At 34.3% G+C, this 20,015-nt stretch overlaps 5 protein-coding genes across 6 annotated transcripts; 3 read left to right on the top strand and 2 right to left on the bottom strand.

Annotated features, from left to right (window-relative positions):
• The first annotated feature begins 288 nt into the window (after window positions 1-288).
• LOC126683354 (putative UPF0481 protein At3g02645) lies at window positions 289-2,268 on the top strand. The gene has a single exon (XM_050379219.2). It carries the CDS (start codon window positions 289-291, stop codon window positions 1,978-1,980), a length of 1,692 nt encoding a protein of 563 aa, XP_050235176.1. The 3' UTR covers window positions 1,981-2,268.
• A 284-nt stretch (window positions 2,269-2,552) lies between these two features.
• Window positions 2,553-4,559, bottom strand: LOC126683353 (pentatricopeptide repeat-containing protein At1g80550, mitochondrial). The gene has a single exon (XM_050379218.2). It carries the CDS (start codon window positions 4,540-4,542, stop codon window positions 3,232-3,234), a length of 1,311 nt encoding a protein of 436 aa, XP_050235175.1. The 5' UTR covers window positions 4,543-4,559; the 3' UTR covers window positions 2,553-3,231.
• Window positions 4,560-6,768: 2,209 nt separating this feature from the next.
• Window positions 6,769-11,145, top strand: LOC126683074 (3-isopropylmalate dehydrogenase 2, chloroplastic-like). Its single transcript, XM_050378903.2, has 11 exons — window positions 6,769-7,122; window positions 7,380-7,509; window positions 7,615-7,726; window positions 7,989-8,064; window positions 8,202-8,290; window positions 8,724-8,810; window positions 9,741-9,857; window positions 9,946-10,053; window positions 10,228-10,281; window positions 10,401-10,553; window positions 10,840-11,145. Exons 1-11 carry the CDS (start codon window positions 6,900-6,902, stop codon window positions 10,912-10,914), a joined length of 1,224 nt encoding a protein of 407 aa, XP_050234860.1. The 5' UTR covers window positions 6,769-6,899; the 3' UTR covers window positions 10,915-11,145.
• Window positions 11,146-11,507: 362 nt separating this feature from the next.
• On the top strand, window positions 11,508-18,393 carry LOC126682109 (BRAP2 RING ZnF UBP domain-containing protein 2). 2 transcript variants are annotated; one of them, XM_050377671.2, is made up of 12 exons: window positions 11,508-11,873; window positions 11,989-12,213; window positions 12,398-12,518; window positions 12,609-12,706; window positions 13,343-13,449; window positions 13,602-13,848; window positions 13,942-13,995; window positions 14,201-14,344; window positions 14,497-14,561; window positions 15,084-15,138; window positions 15,243-15,406; window positions 17,274-18,393. In XM_050377671.2, the coding sequence occupies exons 1-11, from the start codon at window positions 11,637-11,639 to the stop codon at window positions 15,402-15,404; spliced, it is 1,515 nt and encodes a 504-aa protein (XP_050233628.1). In that variant the 5' UTR covers window positions 11,508-11,636; the 3' UTR covers window positions 15,405-15,406; window positions 17,274-18,393. The 2 variants fall into 2 exon arrangements, with proteins under 2 accessions (XP_050233628.1, XP_050233629.1); XM_050377672.2 differs by lacking the exon at window positions 17,274-18,393 and adding an exon at window positions 16,243-16,976.
• Window positions 16,042-18,191, bottom strand: LOC126682108 (premnaspirodiene oxygenase-like). Its single transcript, XM_050377670.2, has 2 exons — window positions 17,239-18,191; window positions 16,042-16,870 (listed from the first exon to the last, which is right to left on the bottom strand). The coding sequence occupies exons 1-2, from the start codon at window positions 18,139-18,141 to the stop codon at window positions 16,247-16,249; spliced, it is 1,527 nt and encodes a 508-aa protein (XP_050233627.1). The 5' UTR covers window positions 18,142-18,191; the 3' UTR covers window positions 16,042-16,246.
• Window positions 18,394-20,015: the final 1,622 nt, after the last annotated feature.

Here is a 20,015-nt window from a genome sequence, read left to right as displayed (position 1 = left end):
TTTCGAACATAATGAAACAATGTCATTTTTGTCATACACGGACTTAAAAATGCGTTTTCTCTAAGTTGAAGAGCCAAAAAAAGAGAAAATTTACTTTAGTAATTGAAATAAAAATAAATAAAAGTTTAGTGAACTTAGAAAATTAGAATTAATTACCCCAAATTTTAATGTAAAATTGTGAAGGAATATTTGTCAATAAATACTAAGTATTTCTAACTCCCCCACATCATAAATACACAACATTAGAAAGCAAACTGTCGTTAACTTAAGTTTCTTTCACAGCAAAACATGCCTTCTCAACAAAACTTCAAAACTTCAAATTCAAAGCCAAACTTTGATGAACATCTATGGATAATTCACATCCGTAGAACCATTGAAGAAGAATTCGAAAACGAATGCGAAGTTCTTGTTTCCATTTTCAATGTTCCTAAACTTCTAATGCTAGCAAGTCCAGATTCCTACACTCCACAAGAAGTTGCAATCGGTCCCTACCATTATTACCGTCCGGAACTTTACGAGATGGAGCGGTACAAGCTTGCGGCCGCGAAAACGACTCAGAAACAGCTTCGAAACAACATCAAGTTCCAATATATTGTCGATCAGTTGACGGAGCTTGAATTGCTGGTTCGAGCAAGCTACCACAAGTTTCTTGATTTTAGTCCTGATACTTTGGCTTGGATGATGGCCATTGATGGATCATTCTTGCTAGAGTTCTTGCAAATCTACGCTATTCGAGAAGGCGCGACAGGTACAGGAATTTCGTCGAGAATGTCTCATTTGGTTGATTATGCTGGCAGAAAATCCGCTCAGAACGCGATTCTTCGAGACATAGTGATGCTAGAAAATCAAATTCCTCTCTTTGTATTGAGAAAGATTCTTGAAATTCAATTCTCGGATTCGGATCTCGCTGACGACATGCTGCTTTTCATGCTATCTGGATTTTTGAAGGAGCTTTCGCCTTTCAAGATGATCAAATCGGAAGCAGGAACGAGTTCTATGCAACGATATTCACACTTGCTAGACTACTTATACGAAATGATTGTTCCGAAAGTAGAATTAGCGCCCCATGAGATAACCGAATTACTTGAAGATCATCATCGAGGAGAAGGTGAAGAAGGTTCAGAAACATCATCAGCTACATATTCGAGTTACGTAAAAGATTTCCTTACTCATTTTTCAAAGATTATCTCAAAGGTAAACAAAGGTCCCTTCAAGATTCTCAAGAAATTGATATTTTCTAGGCCTATTAAGCTTGTATTCGCGTTACCATGGAAAATACTCTCGAATCTTCCGGGTTTTTCGATCATAAAACAACCAGTTCACTACTTCATGTCCGCAGAAGAAAAAGAAGAAATCAAAACGGAGAATGAAAACGATAAAAATAAACCACCATTAGTAGAAGAAATTGCAATTCCTTGTGTTACCGATCTCTTGAAATCTGGTGTCCGTTTCTTGCCAACGACTGGTAACATCTCAAGCATTAGTTTTGATCCTAAAACAGTTACATTTCACCTTCCTATAATAAGCTTAGATGTAAATTCGGAAGTAGTATTAAGAAACTTGGTTGCATATGAAACATCAAATGCATCAGGACCGTTGGTTTTTACGCGTTACACCGAGTTAATGAATGGGATCATCGATACGGAAGAAGATGTGAAGTTGCTTAGAGAAAAAGGCGTGATTATAAACAGGATGAAAAGAGATAAAGAAGCTGCCGATCTATGGAACGGAATGAACAAGTCGATTAGGCTTACGAAAGTCCCGTTCTTGGATAAGGTGATTGAAGATGTTAATAAGCATTATAACGGACGATGGATAGTTAAAACTAGGAATTTCTTGAAGAGTTATGTGTTTGGTTCTTGGCAGTTTTTGACATTACTTGCTGCAATTTTTCTTTTGATGCTCACTACATTACAAGCTTTCTGCTCGGTCTATATGTGTTCTCGCTTCTTTAATATTCACAACGATCGATCTGACTAGTTTCCTTTAACCATAGACTTGTTACGCTGTTTAAATGAACTCATTGGTTCTGCGTCCACCAAAAGTCGGTAACCTTGGTCACGTAATCAATCCATTATTTGAATCTGTTTATTTCTCTATATATTTTTTTATTCTTATTAAAGAATATTTGTATGCATATTTGGTGTGTGTTGATTTGTTACTTAAGGAACAAGTTAAGTGGGTTTTCTTCCATTAATCAGGGAATGTTTGTTTGTAATGATGATAAGATTGTGTTATTAATTATTTAATGATATGTGGCCATATAGATCATGCAAAATCTAATGTGTTGTTTTGGTGGTGTTTTAGCCTTTTCTTTTGATTTGAACACCTAGATGCTCTCCAACTATTTAGACATAGGTTTGGCATAATCTATAATGTTTTTAATTACAAAATCTTGTTTGCCTTAACAAGAAAAGGATACAGTAGAATCTATCCAAAGGCCTTGTATATTTCTCTTTTTTATTTTAAGGTTTAAGTAGTTAAACAATGGTAAAATATAGTATAGAAAAGAAATCATTTGCAGAGCCAGAGATAAAGACAGAATCTTGAGCTGTCAAAGAGAGATAAATTTCAAAAAGTTCTTACTTACACCTAATGGTAGAATTCAAAGTATAATTTAAGCAGCAAAACAAGTATTAATTCTTTTATAACAAATTCAATAATTGTTCAAAAAATAACATCAAGAATTGTGTATCTTGAAATACATGACTACAACAAAGTAAGAATGTGGTTTAAAAAGTTCTTACTTCTCAGCTTTTGCTAATTGCTCAATCTACTCAGTAAGCACTCGTTCCAGTTGAATCATTCGACTAATTCCTCAGATATAGTCTCTAACGCACAAAAGAGAAAGGAGCGTGTTTCACCGAGTAACTATGAACTTCCCTAGATGCCACTGCCTCGGCCGGAGGACAAAAACCCATTGCAGCTTGTTGTTAGTAAGGCTAAAGTAACTGTCAGTGAAATGTTCCGACAAGGAAACCAGTTTTCCGAATCAGATCCCAGAACATGTCATAAGCTCAAAAACTCCAGCAGAATTAGGATGTGGGACCTTTCCAAAATGATATGCCGTATGCAGCAAATAATTTCAGAGCATAATAGGATGATTGATCCAACCATTGGTTGGTTCTACTAGAAGAATGCTTTAGCATTCAACGCTAAGCACAGGAATCCAAAATAATAACTTATAACTCTGCTCTTCGCCAAGGATGATTCTGGATTTATCTACAAAAGTTATCCTCCTTCCAGTTCCTTTAACTCTGGCCTTGGCTTAGCTGAAAGCCCCCTTTCCAGCATCTCCTCTTCATACTTTCTAGCTAAGTCTAACATGTTCTTTTGGATTAAAACATCAATTAACGCTTTGTACGCGAATTCACCAGGACTACACCCTTGTTCTTCCATCTTCTTCCAAACTAAAAGTACCGGTCGAAGAAATCCCCATCTCCCAAACTTCCTCATAAGCATCACATACGTATCCATCCGTGGCCGAACGTCGTTCTCTATCATCCTATCAAAAAGAAAAAGAATCTCTTTAGGCTTCTCGAGATACCCAAAGAAGCAATGATAAGTTATCACATCAGCCGTAACACCCTTCTTATTCATTTCATCCAACACTTTATAAGCTTCCTTAAACCTCCCATTTTCACAAAAAAGTTTTACAATCGTATTATAAGTCGCAACATTTGGCACGCAACCCAACTCCCGCATATCACGATACACCCTCACCGCAAAATCCACACCTTGTGACAAACCAATAGCACGTATAGCTATATTATATGCAACAACATCCAACTTCATTCCTTTCCCCTTCATCTCCTTATACAATTTCACCGCCTTCCACGGCTTCCCACCTTTACACAAAATATCCATATAAATCGAATACGAATGCAAATCCTTACACACTCTGTCCCTATCCATCTCCTCCCAAAACTCCCTACACTTACTCCACCACCCCATCTTAAACCACCCGCGTAATATCATATTATAAATCTTCGTTCTATTCGTCACCCCAATCTCATTACTCCTACTCTTAAAGTACAACTCCTGAGCCTCAATTACATGTTTATACTCACACAAAGCATCAATTAGATTACAAAAAGAAGTCTCATCTTTCAAACTAAATCTCTCTGAACTATCATAAGCATGTATAGCTGAATTAACGAGATGAGCAGATGCATAACGCTTAAACAAGATTCGATAAGTGGTATGATTAGGTATTGAGCATGGCATTCTTTCGATTAACTCCGTAATTTTGTCGAATTCGAAGAACTTACCAAGAATGTCGATGATGCGATTGTATGTGTCAGTGGTGTGATTGAATTTGCATTCTTTTTCGACCCAGTTGAAGAAATCGAGTGCGGATTTCCAGTCGTTGGTGTAACATGAGAGGGTTTCGTGAACGGTTTCTGGGTCGTGATTTTGGTGGTTTTGTTGGGGTCGTGAGAGGGGATTTGAAGTGGGTTTTGTTGAAATTGAGTGAATTATTAGAGGAATTAGGGTTTTGTTGGGGTTTAAACGCCTGATTATGAAGATTGAAGAAAACATAACAGTACAGGGAGACTAGTGAGTAGTGAGAGGGGTTTATGAGAAGGGTTGTTCTAATTTGTAAAATTTTACCAGCACGAAAATGTTTTTCTTGATAGATATTCTTTGGCTAATGGGCTGAAAAAACCTTGATCTTTATTTTAGTTTTCAATTTCACCCCGACGTAGCAAGTTTTTCAATTATACCCTATTTCGGATTTTTGGTTTTCAATTGACCCTGAGTTAGAAAATTTAAATGATTTTATTATTATAAGAACTAAAATATATATAACAAATATATTTAAGAATCATTTTATACTTTTTTTTAGAAAAATTTCAAATAAATCCTAAATAAAACATAATTATAATTAATCATTGCATTTTAAATACGTCCCATTCTGCTTTTATCGGACCCGCCATCGCTGGCTTGTCGACTAAATTTCGCTCGTCACCCACATCATCCTAACTATCCACCGCCACATTCCACCGGCCGGAAACCCCTAAACAAATATTTTATTTATAATTTTTTTAATCTCGACTAGGACTCCTTCTCTACCGAGGAGCAACAGTTTCTCGGAAGAGGAGGAGCATCTCCTCAGGCGAGAAGCTGTTGCTTCTCGTTGAGGAGCAGATCTGCTCCTTCGTTGGAGCAGATGCTCCTCAACGGAGGAGCAGATCTGCTCCTTCGTTGGAGCAGATGCTCCTCAACGGAGGAGCAGACTCTGCTCCTACGTTGAGGAGCTGCCGGAGGAGGAGCAGCTGCTCCTTCGGCAATTAAAAAAAATTACCTTTTTTATTAATCAATTTAATTTTTTTAAATTTTATAAAGAAGATGGCTATTTAGTATAATTTATAATATTAAAAAAAATAGATTTTTAAATAAATATGAAGGACATATTTTGAATATTATCCAAATGAAAAGAGCTTAATTTGATTCATCAGGTTGCAATTGAAAACCAAAATTCTGAAACAGGGTATAATTGAAAAAATTGCTACGTCGGGGTGGAATTGAAAACTAAAACAAAGGTCAGGGTTTTTTCAGCCCATTAGCCATATTCTTTTGGATTATTTACATATATAATCCCCATTTTTATACATATTTTCTATTTAATCACGTTTCTTAAAAATTATAATATAAAACCGTTGTTTTAAAAAAAATCAAATCTATTGCCATTTTAAAATCCAACAAAATTTTAATGACTAGACAAATGGTGATAGACGTGGCAGAAAATTGACATAAGAGTTAATTATATATTAAATCACTACCTTTATATTGTTTTTAATTTTATCACGACCTTTAAAAAAAATCATATTTATGACGGATTTTCATCTAAAATACTCCAAATTTTAAATTCAACTTTTTTAGGGTTAATTGCAAATTAAATCACGAACTTTAGTGTAATTTGCAATTACAACATGACTTTAAAACTTGGCAATGTCAGTAACCAACTTTCATTTTTTGACAAATTGGTACACCGACCAATCATGCAATAATTCGTGGTTGTATATTATAATGTTCACATTAGTATTTTTTTATCTCGGTGTACCAATTTGCCAAAATATGAAAGTTGGTTACTGACATTGCCAAGTTTTTAAAGTTAGCGTTGTAATTGCAAATTAGGGTAAAATTCGTGATTTAATTTGTAATTAACACATTTTTTTTAAAAGCTGATGATTTTATATGACAATTTTTAAAAAATGAGATTAAATTAAAAATAGGTGTAAAGGTGGTGATTTTATATGTAATTAGACCCCATTTTTTCTATTTTTAGAACTAATGAAAATCAAATACACATTAAATTACTACCTTTACAATATTTTTCAATTTAATCACTTTTTTTAAAAGTTATCATATAAACTTACCCCCTTACAAATCTTTTTAAATCCATTGTTGTTTTAAAACTCAAAAAATTTGAGCTAACTGGACAAATTGAAAATGACATGGAAAAACACGTCGGATTTCACAAGTTGAAACACGCTTTTGTGACAAATAAGAAAATTTTTACAAAATCGTGATAAAGTCAAAATAGGATGTAAAAACAATGATTTGATATGTAATTAATTATTTAAAAAATATTCTACCACTTTACTTTCCGTTTGTTCAGTCAACTGAAATTTGTTGGATCTATTTATATCTTAAATTTAGACTAGCTTGTCAATTTTTGGTGTAAAATATCCAGTATTGACAAACCGGGGTCGTTTGTCATAAAATATAAATTTAGATATTTTTGATTCTTTGTACTAAGTTGGAGGGGTGAAATGATACTTTGTTAACAAAAGTTCCGAAACAGCAAAATCAGCTTCCTTTTCCACTCAAAATTAAAAGTCAGTTAACTCACTGAATTCCAATCTCTGTCCGAACCCAAATCTCCTCCAGAAATGGCGGCTGCGACACAGTTTAACGTGAAGCCAATCACCAGAGCCTCTTTCAATCCCAAACCCTCTTCCAAACAATGCCTTAAACCCACCAGAATCAACTGCGCCGCCGCAGCCGTCAGACCCTCAAAACGCTACTCAATTACACTTCTCCCCGGCGACGGAATTGGCCCAGAAGTCATATCCGTCGCAAAAAACGCTCTCAAGCTCGCCGGAAATCTCGAAGGTATTGTTTTACTTTAATTTATTTTCCTGCTTACTGTAAAAAAATGGCATTTGAATAAACAGTTTGGAGAGTTTATATAACACAACCATTGCGCCAGCCAATGAGCATTTCCCATAGTAAATTTTAAAATTATTACTTATTTTTTTATTAATAAATATTCGACATGGCTAACACACTATTGGCAGTGTTTGTTGCACATGGCGCAATGGTCATGTTTATAATTTTTTTTTTTTAATTTTGTTATTGTTTAATTTCAGGTATTGAATTTAGCTTCCAAGAAATGGCAATGGGTGGGTCGGCTTTGGATTTAGTTGGAGTTCCATTGCCTGATGAAACTCTTTCTGCTGCTAAGCAGTCTGATGCTGTTCTTCTTGGAGCTATTGGAGGGTACTTTTAATTTGATGGTTATGTCTACATTGTTCAGTTTATTTTTTGTTTAAAAATATAAGTTCGAATGAGCTTTTCGTGATTTTTGTTTTCGATTTTGGGAAGGTACAAATGGGATAAGAATGAGAAACATTTGAAGCCGGAAACTGGGTTGCTTCAGCTTAGAGAAGGCCTTCAAGTTTTTGCTAATTTGAGGCCTGCTACTGTGTTACCCCAGGTAACTTGTTCTATTTAATTTTCTACTAGCATGAGTGTGTTACTGAAAGTGTGTCATCATATGCTTCATAATGTCTTTATGGATAGAACATAGAATATAGACTTAGATATAGATATGGATATGGATATGGATATACATTGTATATGAGAAAGAAGAAAAAGATGAATAAAAAGACTCCTTACCTTTACTGTGTGCTGTTCTTTACTTTTTATCATATAAATCTGCGCGGCTCAGTATATCAGTATATCTTGTTCACTTTTAGTTAGTGGATGCCTCAACTTTGAAGAAAGAGGTTGCTGAAGGTGTTGATGTAATGGTTGTAAGGGAGCTTACAGGAGGTCAGTGTGCATTGAGTTTAATTAAAATAGAATAGTTTTTTCACTTTCTTTTGTGCTGTAAAATTACTTTTGACGTTGTTCATTGTGGATGTATGTGATAATGAAACGACCATTTCTTTTTTTTTTGCTGGAATTAGGTATCTATTTTGGGAAGCCAAGGGGTTTTGGCACCAATGAATCTGGTGAGGAGATTGGTTTCAACACTGAGGTGTATGCTAAATATGAGGTAGACCTCTGAAGTTACATGAGTCGTAGATTAGAACCTTAAATGCCTGATTGGTCACAACTTACTCATTTAAAATTGTTCCTCTCTCTCTCATCCTTTTTTTTCCTCTCCTAGTATTCTCAGCTTCATGCTGTAGCTTCTTCATTGTTACCTCTTCAAACAGTTCTGGACACTTTAAAACTTAATATTCATTCAAATAGTACTTGAAAGTTATGTATATACATGGCAAGTAAGCATGCAAATGTTTAGTCAGCTTGTTCAGTAATAGTGAGATTTTTGAGTGTCGGCTATTCTTTTCTTGTACGTTGGAGCTTGGAAGTTCATAAATAAAAGATATAGTTTCTTGCATGAATCTATTTACTTATTCTAAGTTGCTTTAATTCTTCGTCTTTTCCATAAATGATTGGTTAATGTTGAAATAAAATTGAACCAGATTGAACGAATTGCTCGTGTTGCATTTGAGACTGCCAGGAAGCGTACTGGAAAACTTTGCTCTGTTGATAAAGCAAATGTCTTGGAGGTATATGTCATATCTTTGAAACTATTATATCTGTGTTTATTGATTGCACTTGCCTTATGCATTCAGCATAAAATTTTACCATGTGGGATCTTTTGGAAGTTTGATCTGCACTATTTAGTACTTCAAAAGGAAGATTAGTGTTTTCTTTCGGTAGGGGCATATGTTCTACAGAGTATGTAATAGATGGAGATTCTTTAATATCATTGATTCTCCAAGCATATGATCTGTAACTCCACTATTCCCGCTCCACAAATTTTTTTAATGCATTTCTTAGTATTTAGCTTCGCATTGTGAAGTCTGGGTTTGACATAATGTTGCCTCTGATGGTTTTAGAATTTTTGCCAATATTAAACAGGGTGAAGCTTCTTGACTTTGTGAGGGTCTTGGTAGTCTACTAGTAGCTTTGGGTTTAGCTTTTGGCTTAGCTTTGCATTTATCTTTCGGGTCAGCTTTTGAGTTCTACTGATGATTTAGCTTTACATTCATCTTTTGGCTTCATAACTTCATTTCCCTATATACCCACCAAATTTAGCCTGTCTGACAAAGTTTACCTGATTCTTGGAAAATTAGCTGCTGGATTTATATGTGTTAACTGTTCAAATTTCATATTTTGTCCTCCTTTATTAATATTTAACCCATAACAAGTCACTTCAATGAAATCAAACTTCTGCCTAAATCTCTCCCTGAAAAAAATGCCTTTGTTATAATAATTTTACAATTGCTAGTAAATTTGGCACAATGCTAATGAGGTTCCACATATTGCACAGTTATCTTTATTTATTACTACTATTTGTTCTATAAACATTTTTTTTAAATATCAACCAGTTTCATTTGGTTCTTTCAAAAGACACATCGTTAGCTAGCGTACAAAGTATACTGTGACTATCCCCTTCAGTGTGCTTATCGGTTATTAACTCTATTAAATTGCAGGCATCAATGTTTTGGCGGAAGATAGTGATTGCCATTGCTGAAGAATATCCAGATGTTGAGCTCTCACACATGTATGTGGACAATGCTGCTATGCAGCTGGTTCGCAATCCAAAACAGGTCAAAGAAAATTGGCATATGTTTTGCATGTCTTACATTGAAAAGTTGATGAGAATAGAAAGCCTTACAATGCAAGTACATATTGCAGTTCGACACAATTGTGACAAACAACATTTTTGGTGATATACTATCGGATGAGGCTTCAATGATTACTGGAAGTATAGGAATGCTTCCATCTGCCAGTCTTGGTGCATCGGTATGGCTAGTTTCATTATTGATTTTTCAAATTTATTCAAAAACTGAGTTTCATTTCTTAAAGAATTTCTTGGCACCTCCCTGTTTTTTATGTTTACGAAACTGATCATGCTCGTTTTGATCTGACGATATTAAATTTCCTTTCCATTAATTGTAAGTTTGTATGTTTCCTTAGGGACCTGGACTTTTTGAACCTATTCACGGTTCTGCCCCTGACATTGCTGGACAGGTAACTTCTTTTATTTTTATTTATATCATTATTTTCATTTTAATTTCGAAACAACAGAGAAAAGAAAAGGAGAAATGAGAGTCGTGGCAGGCATTGACAGACTTAACTTCCATGTTCAGGATAAGGCAAACCCATTGGCAACAATACTTAGTGCTGCAATGCTTTTAAAGTATGGCCTTGGAGAGGAAAATGCAGCAAAGAGAATCGAAAATGCAGTTTTGGATACCCTGAATAAGGGGTTCCGGACGGGCGACATTTATTCTGCTGGAACTGTATGTGCATTCTCAACTGCTTAGTATATTTTATTTATATGTCAGAAGACGAAAACTTATGAACTTGAAAATATCTAACTAATCTATTGCAACTGTCTTCTGATGAATCTCGATTCGACATGAAATGATTTTCCTTTGCATTCCCTTCACCTTTCGAATACTACGGAAAACCTATGTCTTGCTGACTTGCACGCCGTCATTTCTTCATAGCGCGCGAATGTGTGTAACATTAGTTTCAGTCGCGCATTAATTTGATGAATTATTCATAATGGTTTTGGTTATGCAGAAACTGGTGGGATGCAAAGAAATGGGCGAGGAAGTGCTAAAATCCGTAGATTCTCAAGTTCCTGCGGCTATTTGAGCCGAAGCTGTATACGAATGCAGAATTTAGGAGCTCAATTTCAGATTTTTATTAGATGAGAATCTTCACATGATGATGCTTAGTTAAATTTTCTCCATGTAATTTATGAGGCTTTCGATTAACTTTTAATTCTTGCTGCTTTTTGGGTAGATTTTGTATTTTTTGGGATTTATGATTTTAGCAAGAAATAATTAGCTGCAAGTTCAAGAAAGAAACACTTGTTTTTGTTAACAGTCTCGAGCAAATTACGTTATTCTGTGCTTACAAGTTTTTTAGTGATTCAGTCTTTTAGAATTGTGTTATTTATTTCACAATTATAATTTACAGGTTAAATAATTAACTTTGCATCTGGAATATTTAAACTATTTTTTAAATTATAATAAAATTACTTAAAATGAGCTAAAAATGACAAACTTTTTTTAATGAATAAATGACAAACTTGTATAATAAGATTAATTAAATTTTATCAATTAAGATTAAATAATTAAATTTCATTCATCAAAATTGAAGAGACTCATAAATTTGTAATTTTAAGTTAAAATATCTAAATTATTATTAGTATTTTAGGGTGGAATCCAAAATTGAATTTATTAAACTGAATTTATTTGTTTTGATAAACATAGTACAAGTTTATGGGTGGAATCCAAAATTGGCAGTGGTCAACAATTTATACAAGTCCTTCACTGTTTACAAAACCCCGCGAACGATCTTCCTTGTAAGACATGTCACCAAGCTCAAGTGCAACCCCATTAACCTCATCGGAGAACCAATTCAGGCAACCGGAAACGTCGATCTCCGGCGGAGTGGACTATAACGACCCCACCTCTTCCACTCCATCATCATCATCATCGTTATCTCCAATGACTCAAGCTGTTCATTTCTCCTCAGGAAACCCTAGGATCGAAGAGACTCGCGGTGTCATGCACCTCTTCTCAAACGACACCCCGTCTAATCTTCCGGTAACCGCCTTTTCTCCTTACGATTGTCATTATTATTATTATTCAAGAAATGTTTGTTAAATTTCTCAATTAAATATTTGTTGATTGTTATTATTATTATTATTGTTGTTGTTAGGTTGGAAGGAAACCTTTAGTTTGTGTGATTGGAGTACCGAATCATATGACTTATGCCGATTTTTGTCAATTTTGCGCGTCTTTTATTCACCTCATTTCCGAAATGCGAATTGTGAGAAACGATGGAGTGGATGATAGATATTGTGTTCTAATGAGATTTGATAGTCAGGACTCCAGTGATAAATTCTATCAGCATTTTAATGGTAGACAGTTTAATTCTTTGGAGGTATTTTCTGCTATTCTTGCCTTATTAGTTTTATAGTATTCTTAGTGAATTAAATAAAAAAGAAGATTCCCTCAAAAAAAGAAGACAAATATTTGAAAGTTCGATGAAGATCATTATTTTTCGTTGTTGATTTCTAAATTAGCATGGTAAGGAATTACCCAATTGATTGGATACATTTTTACAGGAAGACCTTTGCCGTGTGCTTTTTACAGTTGATGTTCAGTTCACTGGCTATAGTGGTTCACTTGACTCTCAACCTTCCACAGCAAGTACAACTGAACAACCTTCATGTCCGGTTTGTCTTGGTATGTCAGTTTTATCCTAGCGAATTCCGAGAAAAAGACGGTTGTTTCCTAGTCTTCATAGCACTCTCTTATATATTTTTCATGTTACAGAGAGACTGGATCAAGACATGGGTGGAATTCTCACAACTATTTGTAATCACTCCTTTCACTGCTCATGCATTTCAAAATGGACAGATTCTTCTTGTCCAGTAAGCCTTGTGACTGCTTTTGCACTTTCTTTTACTGTGCTGATTGTTTTATAGGGCTTTTCCTTAAAAGTGAAATACCCTGAACATGAATTAACTATATACAAAATACGCATTCGTCTTCGGATGCCACTTGCTATACTACTATAACTTATTGTTGCATAGGGCTTTTCCTAAAGCTGAAATACCCATGAACATGAATTAACTATATACAAAATACACATTCCTCTTTGAATGCCACTTACTCTACAGAAAATTATTGCATGGTTTACAGAATAATCAGGTTTAAGTTCCTTTTGCTTGATGAAAGATATGTTAGAATGTGCATTTGGTTGGTGATTACATGCAAAATAAATTAAACTGGATTTATGATGTGTCCTGATTTCCTTATGACTGGTTAATTGCTTCATATGTTTTGGGCGTTTGGTTGGTCAGGCAGCTGAGTTATATGGTTACAATTGTTGCTACAAGTTGTCCCTAACTGTTTTCTTCTATTCGTTCTTGCTCTGCTGATTGTAGAAATCTATTGTAAATAGTAGTATAAAGACCAAACTTGGAAGTTAATAAACTAACTTTTGTATAACTCAACCAAACTTGGATTAGAAAAATAAATGAATAACCTTTAACATCTCATTTCAGGTCTGCCGATATTGCCAGCAACAACCTGAAAAATCAACATGTTTTGTATGTCAAACTTCTGAGAATCTGTGGCTCTGTATGCTTTGTGGCTTTGTTGGCTGCGGAAGGTAATGTTTGTATTTCTTCTTGATAATAATAGTCTCTCTCCCCCCCCCCCCCCCCCTCTCTGTGTATTTCTCTCTCTCGTATTCTCTTTGTTTAAATATGTCAATATCTTTTGTTTATAATGCTGGCATCTTATTCTTCCTCATTAGTGTAGGTATAAAGAAGAGCATGCTATAATACATTGGAAAGAAACACAACACTGCTACTCTCTGGAATTGGAAACACAACGGGTTTGGAATTATGTTGGTGATAACTATGTTCACCGATTAATTCTCTCCAAAACTGATGGAAAATTAGTTGAACTGAATTCGCATTGTGTGCACGCTAATGATTGTTGCGAAGGTTGTGAATGTGTAAATGGTGGAATTAGTGAGGCTCTCTTGAACAGTAAAGTAGAAGTGGTAATGCTTTGCATATGTCACGGTAAAAGTTCTTGTGAATTCATTATTTTTCTGCACTTATTGCAGTAATCCCACCTCACACATTATTTGCAGATTGTTAATGAGTACAATGAACTCCTGGCCGCTCAACTTGAGACCCAAAAACTAGTAAGTTTGTGTTCCATTTATTTGTGATATGAGGTTTTAACCCGATCTTGTAATTTGCCGCTATAGGGTTATGGCATCTCTTATTACCGTGCTAAAGTGTCTATCAAATTTGAAGAGATTGTACTGTCCTGAAATAATTGATGCATATGATTAGTGTTTAGCTTTTAGATTTTACCTAAAATCAATTGATTTGCTATTCTCATAGTACTATGAGACTTTGCTGCAAGAAGTCAAAGAAGACACTGAAAGGGACAAATTAGAAGCGGTTAAGAAGGTTGTCCCACAAAGACTACAAAAATTGCAGTCTAAGTTGGATAGGTGTCTCAAAGAGAAGAAATTCCTTGATGAAGTAAGTACTAATCTCCAGTGAGTTAGAATCATAAAAAGTTTTAGATTAGGATAAGCTCAACTGTATATCTTATCACTGTTTTTCTGGAATAGTATGATTGATCGTGTTATTACTAATTGTTGTATTATCCTCTTTTTCTTCTCTGTTTGTAGGTCAATGAAAATCTTATGAAAAATCAGGAGATATGGAAAGCAAAAGTATTGGAGATTGAAGAGAGGTATATATAGCTTTCAACAAAAACTCTGCATTGTGTTTTGATATTGCATTTATTCTCTGCATTGTGTTTGGATTGCATTTTTTCTCTCCATTGTGTTTTCAATTGAACTTGATGCAAAATTTAATCATTTGAATTTTTCTAATTGCACGCTCTAGTGTCAATGATGAGCTTATTACTTTCACTGGCCTGTCAAACGGCTAATGATAATAGGCTAAATATCACCTCAGTCTGTAATTTGTATCTAGCTGTGGAAGATAAAAGTATAAAACCGGGATTCGTCATTTGGTCATTGTTATCCCAAGTTCCAAAAAGTATTGCTGAACTAAAATATTTTGGGAAGTTTTATTAAGTTTAATAGGATTCTGAACGACATGCATCCTATTCCTGACGCCTTACTAGTAAAGTATTTACTAGAATCTTAAGACTGTTTACAATAGATAAATTGTTGTCCTGGTAACATATTTGCGCTGTTGTATATCTGTACTAGTTGAACTGATAATACCCACGTTAACTTATTTTCAGGGAGAAAAAGGTTTTGAAAGGGAAGGATGATAAAATTCAGGACTTGGAAGAACAGGTTTTGAATCCTTGCATTTTGAAAAGTTTACATGTTATTCTGACTATGTGCATTCAGTTGCATCTGTAAAATGGATTTTAAATTGCTTCTGCATGGAATTGCAGCTTAGAGATTTGATGGTGCACTTAGAAGCGGGTAAACCTGCAGAACAAGTGTCAGTTTCGAATGAGATCAAGGAAGGTGATGTTTTGCCAATATCAATAGAGACTTCTTCAAAAACCAACTCTCAAAGGAGTAAAAAGGCTAATAACCGGAGAAAAAACTGAGGGTAGAGATTTCGAAACTTTCTTGTTTTGAGAATGTGAAATGTTGATATGTTCATTTGCGTTCTTCATTTTTATGACGTCTCTGCACATATGAAGTTTAAAATAGCTCATCTATCTCAGTTCATGTAGAAAAATTGCATCGCCTGTACATTGACGCCGCCTTAGCATATTGTAATTTTACTAACAGGAGTTTTAAAAGAAAATTTATATTATTGGAAAGTTGTTGAATACTGTGTCCTGCATAGTAATACTGCACATAGATCAGTTGGCCTATAAATGTGTAATTTATGCTTCGCAATTTGTTATCAATTCCTGATTTCGCATTTAGGTATATGCTAAAATCAGAGTAGGTATTGCCTTCTGGGCGTGCTAAATTCAGCACATAATGGATACCGGCATTTTGAAATGAGCTGTGTCAGCGTTTTGAAAATATATTAAATGAGTAATTTTAGCTATTTTTTGATTGTCAGGGCATTAAATTTTAACTTTGCTATTATAGTTTGCTATTTTGATTTCACATAAGCAAATATATCATTTACATACACTACTATTTTTCATTTTTACTAATATGACAATGAAATTTAGTCATATATGAGATGTATATTTCTTTTTTTAGCACCGTTGATAGGAAAATGTCTAAAAGCAATTGTTTTGTATATTTTTTTAAAATTTAGAACACATTTAAAAAAATAGAATTCAAACATTTAATTTCTTCAGGAATCATTTATGCTTATAAATAATAATTTGCTTCAATTTCTTCAAGAATCATCAAGTCTTATAGGCAACTCAGGCTATCAATAATTTCATAAGCTGAAACTATTATCCGGTCTGTCTGAAGCTTCTTACTTGGCAAGTGGAGGAATATACGGCGTAGCAAGTACACGAAGATTATTTTTCCTCCTCACAACAGATCCAAAAACTTCATCCATGTCGAGAGTTTCTGGTTCCATTCCATTCGGTAGTTTCCAATCAAAATGATATAACAACTGTGCAAGTGGAAACTCAACATTAGATATGCCGAGCAACAATCCTAGACAGATTCTTCTTCCAGCACCAAATGGGAGAAATTCAAAATCATTTCCCTTATAATCAACAGAACAGTCTTGAAATCTTTCTGGATAAAAATTTTCAGGTTCCAGCCAGTAATTAGGATCCCTTCCAAATGCCCACACATTCACCATCACCCTAGTTGTGGCTGGAATATCATAACCACTAATCATACAGCTCTCTATACATTCTCTCGGAACTAATAATGGAGCGGGCGAGTGTAATCGTAGAGATTCCTTGACGACCAACTTTAAGTAGTTGAGTTCGTCGAGTCGATCTTCATGGATATTTCCTTCAGTTGCAAAAACCCTCCTCACCTCTTCTTGTGCCTTATTCATTACTCTTGGATTTTTTAGTAGTTCAGACATTGTCCATTCAACTACTGTAGATGATGTGTCGGTACCGGCATTGAAAATGTCCTAAAGTAAGACATATTGTGTACATTAGATGAAGAACACAAATTTTGATTTGTGAAGAAACTGAATCACATCTGATCTAATTTTACACACGTAGCCATTTGAGTTATTTGATTTATATTTTCATGTATTATAAATTCTTTTCTTCAGTTATCTACATCTGATACTTTACTATACGTTTTGTCTATCATTCAATATTTTGAAGGCAGATACTATTTGATATGCATAATATACCGCTAAAATATTATTTGAACATTCTCAATTGTGTGAATTGGACAAATATATCCAACCCTCAATTTAAACCTATTTTCGGACACATAAATGGCCAAAATTAGTGTAAATGGTTCGCCTGAAGAGATAGATATACTGACCATAAGGATCGCTTTTATATTATCATCTGTTATAGGGATATCGAGGTTTCCTTGCTCCTGACAGTTGAGAAGGACATCTACAAAATCTTCTTCATCATAAGCACTAGATTTTGCTTCTGCCCGTTTACTTCTGTGATCATCTATGATGCTTTGGTATATTTTATCTGCCATTTGATGAAGTTTCTTAAGCCTAGGCACCGTTCTGCTCAACCAGTGGAGCAATCTGATGGAAGGATACAGATCAGCAAGAGTAAAACCTCCAGCTGCATCTGCCACTTTCTTCGAAATTGGTATGAAAATCTCTTCTCCCTTACATATCTTACCAACCGTTGCTCTTGAAATGATGCTATAGGTCAGAGCATTGAACATCTTGCTAAAGTTGATTGGTGATCCCGCTGCATACGAACGCAAGAATCTCAAAAGCTTCGATACTTCTTCTTTCCTGATTGATCTGAATGACTGCACGCGTTTTGCGGATAGTAGCTCCATTGTGCAAATTTTCCGCATTTGTCTCCAATACTCTCCGTATGGTGCAAATATGATGTCTTTGTTATTATAAGATATAACACTTCCAGTAACGCTGCAAGGCCTATAAGCAAAGATGAGATCATGGGTTTTCATCACTTCTTTAGCGATTTCCGGCGAAGAAACGACTATGGTACTAACCTCACCGAGCTGTAGATGCATAAGAGGTCCATACTTTCTAGCCAAATCTCGAAGGCGGCGATGCGGTAGAGAGCCAGCTAAATGGTGCATGCTTCCTATTATAGGTAGCTTCCATGGTCCTGGTGGAAGATTTGGAGTTGAGCTCTTGATTTCTGATTTCTTCCATATCCTCACTACCATAAACATAAAGATAAAGAAGGTCAAAAGGATTGGGAAGAAAGAAAATTGGTCTTCCATTGAAAAAAAAAATTCAAGAAATGCTTGAGGTTATTATAATAACACAGATAGTCTAACTTCTGTATTATTGGAGTTGGTCATTTGGTGCATGATCATAATCACAATATACGTCCAAAGCTTTGAATAATATAATACACGTTAATTATAAAATAGATTTAAAGTAGCTCGAAAAGGACAAAAGGTTACACCTTGCTCTTGGAATCCCATGAAGAAATATAAACAAAAATTAATACAAGTTGGTTTAAGAGAACATGAAGGCTCTATTGATGGCAATGTTAAATTTATTTATAGTATTTTAATATTTTATATATATTTATTTTTGATAAAAAGAAATTAAAATTAATTGTATATATTTTGATAGGTTTAAAATCTTTTAAGATTAAATCATCAGATTTATTTATTAATTTATATTAATTGAATACAAATTTTGAATTATTATAATATTAGTTTTCATTTTTTATTATGTGTAATATTACTGTAATTGATTTTTTTATTATTATTAATTGTTTTTTAAAAATTTATACTTAATAAGATATTCTTAATTATTCTAGAAATATATACTTAAATCATTAAAAAAATATTATTATTATTATAGTATAATTTATTTAAAATTTTAGACTAATTTATACTAAAATAAAATTGAGGGACTAAATTGAAATTTATTCCTTAAAATTTTGGTTCAGTTCATGACTGAATACAAAAATTTAGTTCGATTTGATTCAATTTGATATCATAAAAACATGCTTTTTGGTTTGATTCGATTTTGGAGACAATTTTTTTCCAGTTAGTTCTAATGTAAACCAACAGAAATAATCAAACCAAATTTAAAAGCCGAACCAATAAAAAATAGGATTTTTAGTTCAGTTTGGTTTTGAACATAATTGTTTTAAAGTTCCAAATAAACCGAACCAAAATAATCAGTCGAACCCAAAACCCGACCGTGCCAAAGAGTTCGGTTAGATCTAGAAAATTTACATCCTTAAAATTTTAGTTCGGCTCAACTTTGAAAAAAAATATATTTCAATTCAGTTCGATTTGAAAATTATAAAAAATTATCTAATATCGACAAAAGAGAGGCTATTAATCAGTTATGGCACTCCAATTTAGGATCCCTTATCACGAAAACCCCCTGAATTTTAAAATCAGCAGCTAAACCCCCTAAACTTTACTTAATGATCAACTAAACACCTTTTGGCCCAAATAGACCAAAATACCTTTCAAATAATAAGAAAAACAAATAAACATGACAGCCTAAATCTAACCAAACCTAAAATCATTTATCCAACCAAATCAAAGATAATCCATTTATTCAACCAAATCAAACCAAAATCAACAATCCACCGAATTTTATAATACCACTTAATCGGAACGCGCCATCCACCGCCGCCAACAATTTTCGACCACCGTCACCCACCCACTATAACAAAAAAAATCCGATTAATTTTTTTAAAAAATTTAAAATTAATTAATCCGGTGAACAGACCCATCGGTGGGCTGTTCACCGGAATGGACAGTCCCACCACGGTGGTGGGTCTGTTGTGGGTCTGTTCTGTTTGGAACAAACCCACCACGAGGGTGGATCTGTTCTTGAAGAACAGATCCACCTCGTGGTGGATCTTATCCAAACGGAACAAACCCACCACGATGTGAGTCTGTTCTTCAAAAACAAACCCACCATGACGGTGGGTCTGTTCAATGGCAGACCCCCGTGGTGGGTCTGTCCACTCCGATGGACTTCCGGAGAAGACAAACGGTTCACCCGTTCGTCTTCTCCGATTAAAAATTTTATTATTAAAAAAAATTAAAAAATTATTTAATATGTGAAAAAGAAAATTTAATATTTATTTAATTTTTGATTGGATAGATTTAATAAT

Source organism: Mercurialis annua, linkage group LG5 (genome assembly GCF_937616625.2).
Source record: "Mercurialis annua linkage group LG5, ddMerAnnu1.2, whole genome shotgun sequence".
Classification (NCBI taxonomy): Eukaryota; Viridiplantae; Streptophyta; class Magnoliopsida; order Malpighiales; family Euphorbiaceae; genus Mercurialis; species Mercurialis annua.
The sequence above is the reverse complement of the archived record's forward strand: the minus strand, read 5'-3'. Positions and strand labels throughout refer to the sequence as shown.